The following is a 13,018-nucleotide window of genomic DNA, read 5'->3' as shown; positions in this document are numbered from 1 at the left end:
ATTTTCCTTAAAACAGTTTTTATGTATTATTTTCCAGCGCAATTCGATTAAGGGACAACTTTTCACCCAAAAACAATAACCCACCCACCAATTTTTTTTTAATTTTCACACAGAAACATACCCCTTAATCCACCAATTTATTCCTAGCCCTACCCTGAATAAGAGCTAACAAAAAAGTAATAAAAAAACAAGAGCCCCGCTTATGGAGGTAGCACGAAGTGCTTGCATCTCCTTAAAAATATGAGTGCCTTTCGCTAACTTTTTTAAGAAAAAATAAAAAACAGTATAGCCTAAAACTAAAAAATCTTAACACTTTTCACTAAAACAATGCAAAAATCGAGCTTTTTTCAGGTATTATTTTCTAGCACACCTATAAAATTTAAAGGTTTAAGTGTTAAGCTAAAAACAACGAAAAACATACCGAGACAGTTTATTTTCCAAAATAACTATTTTAAACATTTTTAATATATTGGCAATGCTAATGCACTTCTTTAATGTGTTAAATATTAACTATTATAAAGATTTCTCCAAGGCAATAGCAAACAAGTTCAGACACTGTTCTAAGAAAGCTGAATGTACAAAAACAACTTAAAACAACAAGCCAGCTTCCAGTTCTTTTTCCAAGTCTATGTCAACACCAAAGGGTAGTGACGGAATGCGAGATTTTAGACCTAGTTTCTTGTGTTCGTTTGCACTAATAACTGGAAGCGTAGAACTGTTCAAACGATCAATAAACGCCATAGCAGCTTCTTCTTTTGATATAGCCCAGTATGGTTGTACTTTGTCGAATATCAGGAGTTCTACAGACCGCCCCATCTCTAATGGCCGATTTGCTATGACTGAATCAAAACGCACTGAATTTGGCAAATACGTATAAGGACTTGAAAAATTGAAGTCATTAAAATGCTTTCGCATCAAGAAATGACATGTCTCGTGGGTGGCGAGTGTAATTAAATCAGCATTATTAATTGTACTCCCAGAATGGCCTGCCAAATTGTTGGTACATATTAAGATACCATTCATTAGACACGCTCCTCGTAGGATGTCTAGTGGTTCAAATTTGCTCACACCAAGTATCTCCATATTTTCAATTTCTCTTGGTAGGTCTAAACTGCATGTGCTCTGGCCTAAAAAACAATTCATGGTGTCCTGCAATGCAGTCAAGATGGATGTGCTCTGCAGAGCATTTCTGATGAATTTTGTACGATCCTCAGTAAATATCCACACATGCCCTTCTTCACAGGACCAGTTTGCAGGAACAAGAAATGATGATATTTTGTAGTCAAAAAACTCATCAAGGGTAGTTAGTTTGTGTGCTTGCAAATAAGCTGAACTGACTTGGTCGTATAGAAGACGTACATCCATCTTCGAATAATGGATGAAAATTTGAAGACAAACTTTCTTGGCTTCGTTGCTGAAATCACCTTTCAAAAATTTAATAAGTTCTTTTGTGGTGCTGTGCTTCAGAATCAGGCCTTGGTTCAAAATATTTTCAAGCACAGAGTTGCGCAAAGTGTTGAGATCAAACTCCTCCATCTTGATGGGCATTTGGTTGATAGGAGTTGTTGGCGATTTCAAGAGCAAGTATTCGATTAAATTAAAGTCTTCCTCCTCGTACCGGGTAACTACGTCTTGGTACAAATTCATCTTGCCCCTTTCAAAAGTTGGATCTGAAAAGAAAATCTGAATAAAATATTCCAGCATTTTTAACTGATTTAAATGATGTTAAATTAAAGGATGTAATGGAGTTATTAAAAGAAGTAAATTCTGGAAGATAATAACTTATAAATTTTAAAATTTTAATTGAAATGTGGGCAGGGCCATTTAGATTTTTGGGCGTAGAAAGCTTTCTACGTCCTATGTTATTGTCTCGCAGACATTAGTTCGATTGTTACATCGACAAAAGAAAGCGATGAATCGATATATATGTGTTTCCATGCTTAGGGTCGATTCATGTATATCGATTCTGCAAAATAATCAATATAAAAGCACAAGAAAGTGGGAGAAATCAGCATGCGCGAAAAAAGGAACAATATGGAACGCCAAGGGTCGCTTAATTTTCATTTAAATATATTTTTTTATAATTGAAAATATATTTTTTATAAGTGAAAATACGGAAAATGTTAAATGTTAACGTTTAAATTGATCCGTAATTTTTGCTATAATATTTTGTATATAATAAAATTGAATAAGAGGTATTTTAAACAACATGATTGCGTACATTTATATAGCAGCGCTTTTGCGATAATGTGCAAAAACGCTCCCTTTCGTTTCCTACTGTGGCTTCGTCTTTTATCGCGCGGGTGATATGAAAACGTTAACACTTTCTACGCCCAAGATCGAAGACTTCGTGTCTTCCTTGTTTAAGTTATAAGCAAACTTTAACATTGCATATACAAAACTGAAATAAATTAGATTGTAAACAAATACAGGTAAGAATAATAATAAAATTACACAAAAATGAGAAATCGTAACTATATGCAATAGAATATTTAAACTAATTAAAGATTATTCAAGTCTTTTAATGATCGACATTTTTTCAGCGGCTCTTGAAATTTAACTTCTTTTTTAATAGTTTCAGTTTTTTTAACTGCACACGTTGTTTTCACCTCCCGTAGAGTTTGTAAATTTAAAGTAAATCGTCCATAATTATCTCGGGGTGGTAAATTAACAACTCTTCTTTGATTATAATAGGATATATTATTAGCTTTTAAATATTTTACTACAGTTTTAGGATTAACTTTATATTTTTCACAAAAGGAATTAATAGAATTAGATAAAAAATTATAAGATGTTAAAAGTTTAATAAATTCGTTAGGTGTAATCGGCCTTGACATTTTTTTATTTATTTAAATTATTTTTTAAAGTATTGTAAAGTAAGGTATTGAATTGTAATGTAACGTAGAGTATGGTAATGTATAGTATTGCACTGTTCGGTATTGAATCGTAAAGTATAGTAATGTACTTAATAGAGTAGCGAATTATGGTAATATTGTATGGTAATAAGGTGTGGTATTGTATCGAATGGTAAAGTATGGTAACGTAATGTAAGGCATCATTAAAAATTATATCTTATTAAATGGAAAAACAAATCAAATTATTTACCCCCAGTGAGAGTGAATTAATAGGATTAGATAATTTAATAACCAATGTACCTGAATTACAAGAATTAATCGAAGAATCGGGTTATAATATTCAAACTATCAATAATGGTGTTGAAAACCTTAAAGGTCTTCCAGATTCATATAAAGACATGATAATAAAATTTTTTAAAGCATTGAATAACACACATATTACTAAAGAAATATATAAATACTCCAATTTTAGAAATCAAGAAATAATTGATAAATTATTAGCCAGAGAACAGGAATATAAAAAAATTATAACAAAACAAGCATCTAAACACAATGATGAAAGTGGTATAGACGAAATGAACAAAATGTTTAGTACAATGATAATAGAAACAAAAGACAATAAGAAGATAAGTAGATATATGAATAAAACTTTAAAAGATATAAAATTTCAAGATGATTTTAAACCTATATTTAATAAGAAAGGTATTAACGAATATTCTAAAAAAGAACTATTAGAAATGAAAACTAGTACTAAAGGTCCAACATTTAAAGATATTGAAAAAATTAAAATAGTTAATATTCCTGAAGGGAAAAATATTATCAATGGGAAAATAAAATAGCCATCATTCCTATCAAAACGATTTAAATATAGCCGATATTGCTACCAATTATCTATGTTTATTTTATAGCCTACATAAATAATAAATCTTTTAAGTTTTTGTTATAATCATTTTTATATGTAATCCTAATTTGTATTAAATTTCTATGCTGTGCTGGAGAATGTAATTCTCTAAATTGAAAAAATATTGGGAATAAATAAATGGAGGTACAAACCAAAATTTTTTCAAGAAAGAATGAAAGCCCTATATAGAGCAGAGGACACTGCAACCAACGAGTTTGAAAGAATAATGATTAGAAATATGAATGCTCAATTTAAAGAGTATGAAAATAAAATTTTAACCTTAGCTAAACTAGGTTTATTAGGGATTACAATCCCCAAGCATAAGCATTGAGAATTAAATTCTCTAGCTAAGAGGGTTAACTCACGTAAAACATAAAGCATTGAAAATATCTTTTCCTAAATAAATGGAAGCGCACGAAGTGCTTAGTCCAAAGGACGCTCGATGTTCTAAATGTTTAGAAATTAAATCTCTAGACGATTTCTATAATTACAATAAAGATAAAAGTTGTAAAAAGTGTGAAATAGAAAGAACATGTGAAAGACTTTTATGTGACTGTGGTAGATATTATACTAAAACACATTATCATAGGCACCTAAAAACTCAATTACACTCACGTAAGTTCGCGAAACTTTGTTTAGCATAAAAGGGGGATTTGTGCAGCGCACTCTGTGCTAAGACCTCCAGTCGCTTTACAACTGGTCTGGTAAAGTTAATATTGAATATTTTTTTATATAATAAATTGGCTACGAATAATGGAAGAACGTTTAAATGAATATACATTAAAAGATTTATATAATATTGCTAAAGAACTAAAAATACAATACATTACGAGATATAAAAAAGCTGAGCTGATAAAAGAGATCATCAGGCAATATGAAAAACGTAAAAAAGAAGAAGAAAATAAATGATTTATTTCCATTTGACGCAGATATAATAGTACCTCAAAAGAAAAAAAGAATAAAACAAATAAAATGTGAAATTTGTGGTAAGTACATTAAAGAAACTAGGCTACAACTTCATAAAGCAAAACATAATCCTGAATCTGATTTTATTTTAGTTGAAGTTGCTTTTAAAGGTAGGTTATTAACTTATCAACATAATAATAGAGAAGGTAATACAGACGTAACAAGTTACATGGATTCAATTAAAGATAAAGCAAATAATCTTATTGTAAATGCTTTAAATGTGCATAAAAACATTAAGATTAATTTAGAGTTAGAATGTGAATTTAAAAATTTAGAACAAGAAATGACCCACAAGTTTCAATTACCTAATGTAATAACACTGATAAACAATGAAATACTCCTTTAAATAAAACTAAGTGATCTTTATGTATTCAGATGTGCTGATAACGAATATCGCATCCGTTTTCCTGTATCACCTAAGTTTTTTGCAGAACACCCAAATTTTATAATTTTATGGTTTCAGGTCTCCGCACCCAGCTCCGCTTCCAGCTTAACGTTTGTTTCCTAGCAAATGGATAAGAACTTTTCAGCGACCTTGTGTTTATGACTGGCACTTAATATATAGTGGAGGAAACATGTGGCAGTAGAGAAATTTCCTGTTTCTCTGTTAAAATTTGTTCTTTTGTGGGTTAGTCGAGTCTTAACTTCCTTTCCGATAACTTCGCGAGTATAAGGTGTCATATCGGAAACGCCAACAATCACGGACACATTTTTTTTTTGTTAGTAATGAGTTAACTTACTGCAATGATGTAGAAGGCCTTCCGCAAAAATTTGGAAGGAGTCACAACCCAAACGAGTGGAGACTATATTTAGATTCATCTAAGAATAGTTTAAAAGTAGTATTGTTGCATAATGGGAATATATACCCATCAGTACCCCTTGCCTGTTCTTCCACCATGAAGGAAACATATGAAAGTGTGGATACAATATTAAAAGTGATAAATTATGAAAAATATGGTTGGCAGATATGCGGAGACCTCAAAACGATTGGTGTACTGTTAGGCATGCAATCTGGGTTTACAAAATTTTGTTGCTTTCTTTGCGAATGGGACAGCCGGGTAGAAGATAAACATAACAACATTGTGGATTGGCCCATACGAAAAAACTTATGTCCTGGAGAGAAGAGTGTTAGGAATCACCCTCTACTTGAGAAAGACCAGATTTTGTTACCACCGTTGCATATAAAGTTATGGCTGATGAAAATTTTTGTTAAGGCTTTGGATAAACACGGTGAGGGTTTTGGGTACTTGAGAAAAACATTTCCTAAACTCAGTGATAGTAAGTTAAAAGGAGGTATATTTATTGGGCCGCAAATCCGTGAGATCATTCATGATGACAACTTTGTGGAATTGCTAACAGAAAAAGAGAAATGCGCATGGTTAGCTTTCAGACAAGTATGCTGTAATTTTCTTGGAAATGTGAAAGCTGACAACTACAAGGAACTTGTTAAGAACTTGTTGAAGTGTTATCAGCGCATGGGGTGCAATATGTCCTTGAAAATTCAACTTTTTACATTCGCATTTGGACTTTTTCCCCCTTAACTTGGGCGCGGTTAGTGACGAATGCGGCGAGAGATTTCACCAGGATATTTCTGTCATGGGGAAACGCTATGCAGGAAAATCGGTACAGAACATGTTAGCAGACTATAGTTCGAACCTCAAGGAACATGTTTCTGCTGGGAGTTACAAACGGCAGAGTTCAAGAAAGAAATTTTGAAAATGCGAGTAAAAATGTGTTTTTTTTCCTTTTTTTGCATGAAATTTGTTCATTGAACAGTCAAAATCGGTCCTATATATATTTTTAATTTTTTTATATTTCATAGTTATTCACTTCAATATTTAAATCTTATTTCATGAGCAAACAAACAAAAATAATTTCAAATTTCGATGTATTATTACAAAGGGAATTAAATTTTTATTAAAAACAAAAAATGAAAATCCAGGGAAAACGATACGTGATACAGCATTTCTACTTTCAGATTTGGATTCAGCGGGGTCGAATTATAAATAATCACCTATTTTCGTTCAAAGGAGCAAAAAAAAGTTTGAATTTGTTCATCAGTGTAATCAGATCGTTTGAAGAACTTAGCCTATTCTGGGATACTCAAAGAGATTTATTTATAGCCAGATGTGATGAATTAGAAGCCAAAGGATCAGGTTGGACTTTAAGCAGAATAAATAATTTAAGAATTAATATTAATAAATATAAACCATTAAGCGGGTCATCTTATAAAGATTTGCCCAAATTAATTAAGGACAAACAGGCTTGTATTAATATTAAAAATAAAGATAATAAGTGTTTTAAATATTCAGTTTCATGTGCATTAAAAACCCCGAAAAAAGATCCACAAAGATGGTCACATTATGTGCAACAGAGCTGCACGTCAGCGACTCTTGATAGGCCACAATACAAAGATTTATTAAATTTTAATGGAATTGAATTTCCAGTTAAAATTCAAGATATTCCTAAATTCGAAAAATTAAATAAACTTAACATAACGGTATTTGGGTTTGAAGATAAAGAACAAGTATTTTATCCATTATACCATAACAAGAAACAAGAATATAATAAAAATATTGATCTACTTTATTTTGAAAATCATTATTGTTGGATTAAAAGTATAAGTCGTTTATTGAATAATCAATTAGAAATTGATGGACATAAAAAATATTTCTGCTGAAGATGTTTAAATTATAGTTCTAGAAGTGAAGAAGCTGTTAAGAAACATCAAGTAATATGTAATAACAATGAAACCTGTTTACCTGTTATGCCTAAATCTAACATAGAAAATGGAATAGAAATTAAACCAACAATATCGTTTAAAAATATTCAAAGAATGTTGAGACATCCATATGTAATTTATTCCGATTTTGAATCCATTCTAAAACCAATTCAGAGCTGTGACCCAAATCCAGAAAAATCATTTACTATCAAAAAACAGCTACATATTCCTTGTAGTTATGGACTTTATATCAAGAGTATTTACGGAAACATTAAAAATCCTTTAAAAATTTATAGAGGAGAAAATGCTGATAAAAGATTTATAGAACAGATTACAGCTCAAGCCAAAACAATATACAGTTTACTCAAGGAAAATAAAACCATGACAGATGTTGATCTGAAAGAGTACATGAAAGCTAAAACATGCTATCTATGTGAAAAAGAATTTACAGAAAAAAATTCAAAGGTTCGCGATCACGATCATTATAGCTCAAAATACAGAGGAGCTGCATGTAGAAACTGCAATTTAAAATACAAACAACCACTGTTTATTCCAATACTATTCCATAATTTGAGTTCATATGATTGTCATCTGTTTGTTAAGAATCTGGGAGAGGACAGGAGTAATCTTAAGTTAATTCCAGATAATGAAGAGAAATATATTTCATTCAGTAAAGTTTTAAAAATTGGAGAAGGCATCATCGAATTAAGATTTATTGATTCATTTAGATTTTTAGCGAGTAGTTTAGATGCACTAAGTTCTAATCTAGAACCAGAACAGTTGAGAGAAACAAAGAAATATTACTCAAATGATAATTTGGGTATTTTATTCCGAAAACAGGGGACAAAAGTGATTAGAAAAGGCATCTATCCTTATGAATATATGGATTCATTTGAAAGATTTAGTGAAACTAATTTACCTTCAATTGATAAATTTTATTCTACACTAACAAAAGAAAGTATAAGTTGGTCTGCATACGATCATGCTAAAAAAGTTTGGAACAAATTGGAAATAAAAGACTTGGGTGAATGGCATGATTTATATTTAAAACTAGATGTCTTATTGTTAACAGATATTTTTGAAAATTTTAGAGATTTAGCATTGAGCTCATATGAATTAGATCCTGTTTGGTATTACACTACTCCAGGATTTGCTTGGGACTGCATGTTAAAATATACCAAGGTTCAATTAGAACAATTAATGGATTATGAAATGTATCTGTTCTTTGAAAAAGGAATTAGGGGTGGAATAAGTCAGTGCTCTAATAGGTATGCGCTAGCAAGTAGCTCGACTACGTCTAGCAAAGCAGATGAGAAGACACAAATTCATTATAATGATATGAACAATTTATATGGACACTCATTATCACAAAAATTACCTCAAAAAGATTTTGAATGGTTCACTGAAGACGAAATTCAAAATTTAGATAATATTTTAAACTCAGATGTGCTACTGGTTTTGTCTTAGAGGTTGATTTATCATTTCCAAAAGATTTAAAATTGCATAAACGGTTTAACGACCTTCCACTTGCACCAGAGAATGTAACACCACCTAACGGAAAGGTAAATAAATTACTTTGTCACTTCTGTGATAAAAAGAATTATGTTGTTCACTATAAAATATTAAAACTATATACAGACTTAGGAATGAAAATAACTAAAATTTACAGAGGAATAAAATTTACACAATCAGACTTTATAGCACCATATATTAAATTTAATACTGAACAGCGACAGAAAGCGAAGAATGAATTTGAAAAGGATTTTTGGAAATTAATGTCTAACAGTGTATTTGGTAAAAGTATGCAATCAGTTAGAAAGCAACAAAATATTAAATTATACACTGAAGACAATAAAGTCCAGAAAGCAATAAATAAGGCCAATTTTAAATCAAGAACAATATTCAGTGAGCATTTGGTAGCAGTACATAATTATAAAACATCAGTTAAATTTGATAAACCAATTTATATAGGCCAAGCAGTACTTGACTTAAGCAAGGCCCTAATGTATGATTTTTACTATAATGTTTTAAAAACAGAATTTGAAGATGATATTAAACTTTTATACGTAGACACCGACGCATACATATTTGAGCTGAAAAATCATGATTATTATGAATTTATGAAAAAGCATTCTGAGTTATTTGATACTTCTGATTATCCAAAAGATCACTACTTGTATTCAGACAAAAATAAAAAAGTAATTGGAAAAATGAAAGATGAATTAAATGGCAAACCAATGTTAGAATTTATTGGGCTAAGGAGTAAAATGTATGCATATGGAACTGACGATAAGGTAGACAAACGATTAAAGGGAATTAAAAAAGCAGTATTAAAAAAGGAAATTAATTTTGAAGATTATAAAAACTGTTTATTCAATGAAAAAGAATGCTTCCATAAACAGCATGTTATTCGGAGTCATAAACATGACATTTACACTGAAGAATTAAATAAGAAATCACTCAGTTGGAAAGATGATAAAAGATCTCTAATTCCTGGAAGTACAGACACTTATGCGCATGGACACATGCTAGTCTGAAGGTTACTTGTGTTACTTCTTAAAGGTACTTTGAAAAAAATAAAAAAAGGGTACTTCCAAAATTTATAAGTATAGTTTTAAAATTTTAAAGCCATTCATTTTTTAACACATTCAGTGAGTATGTGTCGCAGCGGTTGCTCGCCTAGTGCGTATGACACTGATGGGTGTCGCTTGTTAGTGTTAACTAAATGGACGACTGTGAACTCAGCTCCTGACTTGAGTCTCAGTCTTTAGAGACGCAGCAAAAGTGTTAAAGGTGCTTCAGCAGCAGATGTGTTACTCCACCGTCGTTAGGCCACTACTGTGGTGTGGATTGGATTTTTAATTTATTTTTTACCAGCGGCGTTGCAAAGCTGCAGTGTGAGAAATGAGTGATGCACTAACAGCATTTCACTCAAGAAGAAGTTTGAATCTAATTACAGTATCTAGTGAAATTAGTTTCAGTACCTAGTGAAACTGATTACAGTATACCTAGTGCAACGGACACATGCCAGTACCATAATTATAATATTAAAATAATAACAATGCTAATGGAGTAATGGTACATGATTATGAAGCGCTGGTGCTTAGAGCTTGTCACAATAATTAACATAATAGCTATAATGTTGGACACGAGTTCACTAAAATGTTTTTGAGAATATGATGCACTGTACCTATATTGTTGACAGTAATTTGTTCATTTTGTGTTGCTTGCTTTGTGGGGGAGAGCCAAAACAATGGCTAAGCATCAGTGTCATTTTTTTCTATATTGGCTAGGCTACTGTTTACTTAAACGCTCTTTTTGCTTGCTCAGTAACCCTCTGTAAGGTACAGTACCTTTTAATTTATTTTAATGGACTGGCAATAAAGGCAGACCCGAATATGTTGGCCTTATTGGAAGACTACACAAAAGCAGAAGTTATAGAAGAAAGGGAGGTTCTCTCTCCCTCCATATAGACCTATTTAACCTCACCATGTAAATAACAATAGCCTCAGCATTATTTTCCTACAGCAAAAGACTACATCTAGGTACTGAACGAAAGACGTGTTGAAAAAGCTGGGGTACTCGTAAGCCTACTCTAAACAACGTCAATTTTTACCCTTATAAGTTAGTATGTATTAATTATTAAGTTAATACGCAATACGCTTTATGAGTTTAATAATTTAGACCACTAAAATGTTAACAGATAGAAGAAATAAAAACAAAACTTACTATTTTACAGTACAGGGCTGACTTGTCTTATGTGCACTGGGTATGCAGCTGATCTGTGTTGCCAACACACAAAAATATTAAATCCTAATCCTACCACTCTGTCACAAAATCTAAATTTTCACCTTTTGTATATTGTATTATGTTGTTAATAAAAACCCCCCTTATTTTTAAAAACAGACGAATGTTACGGAAATAATTAAAAATTTTAAAAAGTAATAGCAACTAACATAATAATTAACGAAACGGCAACACTGGATTTTAGCATTGATGCAAGCGGCAAGCGCCATAATCTTTATAACGTTCTGAAGAAATATCGCTTTTTTCGATTTTCGTAATTTAAGTTTTACGTTATAATCGTTGTTATCGTTTTTACGTTATTTTCGTTTTACTCGATTTTCGTTAATTTTAGTTTTTTATCGTTTTGACAGTTGGCAACTATGCTTGAAGAAGATGGCTGCCTCCTTGTTTACGCTGTCAGAAATGATCGTGGTTGTTTTTTAGGTTACAAATAAATATTTAAGTAATGTGCAGAATAGAATTTTATTTCACCAAGGTAAGGGAAGGTATAAATTATACAGTTTTATTCACGGGTTAGTTACATTTTTCTTGTTTATAAAAAGATTTGCTCACAGAGGTGAGAGAGATTGAAGTTGTGTCGGCCTTATCTGCGTTTTGGCGTTTGCAAAACACTAGAGCTGGGATAAAAATTTTCTTTGTGATTCATAACACAGTTACAAATCATATCACCATCAAGCCCAAAGTTCATGTGGCATATCTGTGCCACTTTTAACGAAAGTTCTGTTTTTGTTCTGGGAAAAGAACGAATGCATTAAATATAGATGGTAGTTTCGCATGTAAATCATTAAATGATAAGCCACACTGTAACAATTTTGGATAATATTGTACATCGTGAAAAAACTTTCTCAATTTTCTTACTTGTCTCAAACTTATTCCAATGTTTCTTCATTCAAACCACTGCTTCCAGCTGTGTTTCACTTTTTGTTCGCTCTTTAGAATTTTAAAGCGATTAAAAATATTATCGAGAATATATCCTAAATTAAACGCTTGATGGGCTGAGTTGCTGTTGGCCTTAATAAATGCATTTGAGGCTCTGCGACAATTTTCTATGGCTTCATTTAACAGTAGATTATCTGGTACTATATAGGCGTTTGAAACATCACTATGGTACTGCATCAATCCTTGGATTAAATTTTCCAATAATTCTCGTACGCTGTTGCTTAGGTCGCGTTCCTTCTGGTCTTCCGTTTTAAGTTTTTTGTAAATATCTTTCACTCTTTGTTTTGATAATTTCCATGAACTTTCTTCTACAGGTATCACTTGCCCCACTCTTACACATTCAGTAATATATGCCTCAATAGTTGCATTAAATGTAAGAATCTCAGCAGCCATAATGTAAAATTGAGTGAGGTGCTGTATGGTATTTTGTTACAAATGATCTAATCAGGCTTGTGATTCATGAGGAAAAGGTGTTAGGTGTTGATAAACTGGTGAGTAAAAATGTTTACAGATTTACAACTACATTTAAGTTAGGTGTATTCAGTAAGAAAGATGCATGGAAATAGATTAAGATGCACATTCGGGGGAAATAACCCAATAAATTAATAAATCAATCTAAAGAGATGATTTTTTTATATTTGTCTAGTAAAGAAAGGTAAAATTTATTAATTGTATAGGTATCTGTTTTTTTAAAAAATTAGTCGAAAGGCACTCATATTTTTAAGGAGATGCAAGCACTTCGTGCTACCTCCATAAGCGGGACTCTTGTTTTTTTATTACTTTTTTGTTAGCTCTTATTCAGGGTAGGGCTAGGAATAAATTGGTGGA

General features: G+C 31.5%; 1 protein-coding gene across 1 annotated transcript; it reads right to left on the bottom strand.

Moving 5' to 3' along the window:
- Positions 1-418: 418 nt before the first annotated feature.
- On the bottom strand, positions 419-11,260 carry LOC145991525 (uncharacterized). The gene is made up of 2 exons (XM_083127546.1): positions 11,174-11,260; positions 419-1,670 (listed from the first exon to the last, which is right to left on the bottom strand). The coding sequence occupies exon 2, from the start codon at positions 1,645-1,647 to the stop codon at positions 589-591; it is 1,059 nt and encodes a 352-aa protein (XP_082983672.1). The 5' UTR covers positions 1,648-1,670; positions 11,174-11,260; the 3' UTR covers positions 419-588.
- Positions 11,261-13,018: the final 1,758 nt, after the last annotated feature.

This window comes from Lepisma saccharinum, chromosome 8 (assembly GCF_977018435.1).
Source record: "Lepisma saccharinum chromosome 8, izLepSacc3.1, whole genome shotgun sequence".
Classification (NCBI taxonomy): domain Eukaryota; kingdom Metazoa; phylum Arthropoda; class Insecta; order Zygentoma; family Lepismatidae; genus Lepisma; species Lepisma saccharinum.
The sequence above is the reverse complement of the archived record's forward strand: the minus strand, read 5'-3'. Positions and strand labels throughout refer to the sequence as shown.